Genomic DNA, 4,097 nt, shown 5'->3' on the forward strand with positions numbered 1-4,097 from the left:
ATTAGAGGCTCGTGATCGTGACACCGGATGCTGTTTTGGGTTATGTTCCAGTATTTTTTGTTGGTTTTCAGTATACTACTCCGTACCTATAGTATTTTGATAAGATGGTTTAGTAATTTAGTATCTGTGTTCGAATTCCTGAATTATCATAAGTTGAGATTTGTTGTTGAATGGTCGGGCTTTCTTAACAATGTGTTGGGCGCCATCACGACCGGGGTTTGGGTCGTGACAAGTTGGTATCAGAGCCTAGGTTACTTGGTCTCGCGAATCATGAGCCGGTTTAGTAGAGTCTCGCGGATCGGTACGGAGACGTCTGTATTTATCCTCGAGAGGCTGCAGAACCTTTAGGAAAACTTCATATTCTTGAAATTCTTGTCGTGCGACTTTGTTGATCCGAGAAGTAAACTTCTGTATTCTATTCTCTCGCAGATGGCGAGAACCCGTGCTACCGAACGTGGCGGACGACCACCAGTACCACCCACTAGAGGCCGTGGACGTGGTCGTGGTCGTGGTCGAGGCAGACCAGCGAGGGCAGCACCTGTAGATCCACCTGCTGCCCCGGTTCAGGACCAGCCTCCAGCTGTAGATGCTCCAGCAGCACCTGTTCAGGCACCGGCAGTGCCCATTGTGATTCCTGGTCTCCAGGAGGCTTTAGCTCAGATACTATCCGTCTGCACTGGCCTGGCTCAGGCAGTCGCAGCCACTACTGCAGCAGCTACCTCACAGACCGGGGGAGGTCATCAGACCCCCGCTGCTCGCACACCTGAGCAGGTTGTTCAGGGATTATAGACACCGGGAGCAGCCCCAGTTGCCCCAGTTGCACCAGTTGCCCCAGTTGCACCAGTTACCCCAGTTGCACCCGTTGCCCCAGTTGCACCAGTTTCCCCAGTTGCACCCGTTGCCCCAGTTGCACCAGTTGCACCAGCTCCAGACTATGTGGTTCCGGCTATGCCAGACGATGAGAAGCGTCGTCTTGAGAGGTTCGGTAGGCTCCAGCCTCCGGCGTTCAGTGGTGCTGAGGGCGAGGATGCCCGGGGATTTCTTGACAAGTGTCAGCGTATGCTTCGCACCGCAGGGATCTTGGAGTCGAGTGGAGTGGCTTTTACTACTTTCCAGTTCTCAGGGGCTGCATTTATATGGTGGGAGGATTTAGAGAGGCGTAGGCCTGTTGGTGCAGCGCCCCTTACATGGCAGCAGTTCTCGACTCTCTTTCTGGAGAAGTACGTACCACAGTCTCGCAGGGAGGAGTCGCGTCATCAGTTTAAGTGGTTGACTCAGGGGGACATGTCTGTGACCTAGTACGAGATGAGATTTTCACAGCTAGCCCGTCATGCTACTTGGATGATCCCAACAGATCGGGAGAGGATTAGGAGGTTCGTGGATGGCCTCAACTATTCACTCCGCATTTTGATGACTAGAGAGAGGGTTTTGGGTGCCTCATTCGAGGAGGTAGTTGACATTGCTCGTGATATTGAGGCGATTCGCCGCAGGGAGCGTGAGGAGAGGGAGGCCAAGAGGCCTCGGAGTTCAGGCAGTTTCAGTGGTGCTCCGTCTAGGGGCCAGTTCCTGCGTGGTAGAGGTCGTTCCTTCAGGCCTCCTCAGTCAGCTCGCCCTGAGTATAGTGGGGCTTCTTCAGGCCGTGGTCATCAGGGATTTCAGCAGGGACAGCCTTCACTTAGTGCCCTTCCCGCACAGAGCTCTTCTCATGCCTCTTCAGCCCAGGGTTTCTTCTGCAGCGAGGGGTTCCCTTCAGTCCCCTTCTCCAGCACCAGGCAGTTGCTACGAGTGCGGTGAGTTTGGCCATATGAAGAGGGATTGTCCTCGACGTCGTGGTGGTCGGTTTCAGCAGAGGGATCAGCCCTCGTCTTCTACTCCATCTACTTCAGCACCCTCCCAGTCAGGTAGGGGTGGGGGCCAGGCAGCCAGGGGCCGCCTAGGGGTGGAGACCGGTCAGGTGGTGGCCAGGCTCGATTCTATGCTCTCCCAGACAAGAGGGACGCCATTGCATCAGATGCTGTTATCACATGTATTATCTCAGTCTGCCATAGGGATGCCTTTGTCCTATTTGATCCCGGTTCTACCTACTCCTATGTCTCTTCATATTTTGCCCATCACCTGGATACGACCCGTGGGTGTCTTGCTTTACCGGTGCATGTATCTACCCCGATGTGTGATACTATTATTGTAGACCATGTGTATCGGTCTTGTCTAGTGACTATTGGGGGTCTGGAGACCCGAGTTGATTTGTTGCTGTTGAGCATGGTAGATTATGATGTTATTCTGGGTATCGATTGGCTATCTCCGTGCCATGCTATTCTGGACTGTCATGCCAAGACAGTCACATTGGCCATACCGGGTGTTCCAAGGATTGAGTGGCGTGGTATGACTGACTATGTTCCTAGCAGGGTGATTTCTTTTCTAAAGGCCCAGTGGATGGTTGGGAAAGGTTGTCTATCGTACTTGGTTTTCGTGAGAGATGTAGGAGCTGAGACTCCTAGTCTTGATTCTGTGCCCATTGTGAGGGACTTCCCTGATGTATTTCCGGCAGACCTGCCGGGCATGCCGCCTGACAGGGACATTGATTTTGGTATTGATCTGGTGCCGGGCACTCAGCCCATTCCTATTCCTCCGTATCGCATGGCACCAGCAGAGTTGAAAGAACTAAAGGATCAACTTCAAGAGCTCCTAGATAAGGGGTTCATTCGTCCGAGTGTGTTACCGTGGGGTGCACCGGTCTTGTTTGTGAAGAAAAAGGATGGCACAATGAGAATGTGCATTGACTACAGGCAATTGAACAAGGTGACAGTAAAGAACAAGTATCCCCTGCCCCGTATTGACGATTTGTTTGACCAGCTTCAGGGGGCAAAGGTATTCTCCAAGGTTGACCTCCGTTCAGGCTATCACCAGTTGAAGATCAAGGATTCAGATATTATAAAGACTGTTTTCAGGACTAGATATGGGCACTATGAGTTTCTGGTTATGTCCTTTGGGTTGACTAATGCCCCAGCAGCATTCATGCACTTGATGAACAATGTATTTCGGCCGTATCTGGATTCATTTGTGATTGTTTTTATTGATGACATCTTGGTGTACTCGCGTAGCCAGGAGGAGCACGCACATCATTTGAGAGTGGTATTACAGAGATTGAGGGAGGAGAAGCTTTATGCAAAGTTCTCCAAGTGTGAGTTATGGCTTGGTTCTGTGGCTTTCCTGGGGCACGTGGTGTCCAGTGATGGTATTCAGGTTGATCCGAAGAAGATAGAGGCGGTTCAGAGTTGGCCTAGACCGTCCTCAGCCACGGAGATTCAGAGTTTCCTCGGTTTGGCGGGTTATTATCGCCGGTTCGTTTAGGGTTTTTCATCTATTGCTTCGCCCTTGACCAAGTTGACGCAGAAGAGTGCACCATTTGTATGGTCGGAGGAGTGCGATGAGAGATTTCAGAAGCTCAAGACAGCTTTGACCACAGCTCCAGTATTGGTATTGCCATCAGCTTTAGGTTCTTATACAGTGTATTGTGATGCCTCGAGAGTTGGGATCGGATGTGTGTTGATGTAGGAGGGTAGAGCTATTGCATATGCTTCTCGCCAGTTGAAGCCCCATGAGAAGAATTACCCTGTACATGACATAGAGTTGGCTGCTATAGTTCATGCTTTGAAGATTTTGAGGCACTACTTATACGGAGTATCTTGTGAGGTATTCACGGATCACCGTAGTCTCCAGCATTTGTTCAAGCAGAAGGATCTTAATTTGAGGCAGCGGAGGTGGCTTGAGTTGCTCAAGGACTATGATATTACTATTTTGTATCATCTGGGGAAGGCCAATGTAGTGGCCGATGCCTTGAGCCGGAAGGCGGTTAGTATGGGTAGTTTGGCATACATTCCAGTTGGGGAGAGGCCCTTTGCAGTTGATGTCCAGGCTTTGGCCAATCGGATGGTGAGATTAGACATTTCGGAGCCTAGTCGGGTGTTGGCTTGTGTGGTTTCTCGGTCTTCCTTGTATGACCGCATTAGAGAGCGTCAGTATGATGATCCGCATTTGCTTGTCCTTAAGGACAGGGTCTAGCATGATGATGCCAGAGATGTGACTATTGATGATGA

At 50.9% G+C, this 4,097-nt stretch overlaps 1 protein-coding gene across 1 annotated transcript; it reads left to right on the forward strand.

The window, feature by feature from the left end:
• On the forward strand, positions 2,770-3,189 carry LOC109224566 (RNA-directed DNA polymerase homolog; the record flags this gene model as incomplete). Its single annotated transcript, XM_019389124.1, has 1 exon — positions 2,770-3,189. A coding segment is annotated over exon 1 (420 nt), but the record flags the coding sequence as incomplete, so codon positions are not given.

This window comes from Nicotiana attenuata, chromosome 3, assembly GCF_001879085.1.
Source record: "Nicotiana attenuata strain UT chromosome 3, NIATTr2, whole genome shotgun sequence".
NCBI lineage: Eukaryota > Viridiplantae > Streptophyta > Magnoliopsida > Solanales > Solanaceae > Nicotiana > Nicotiana attenuata.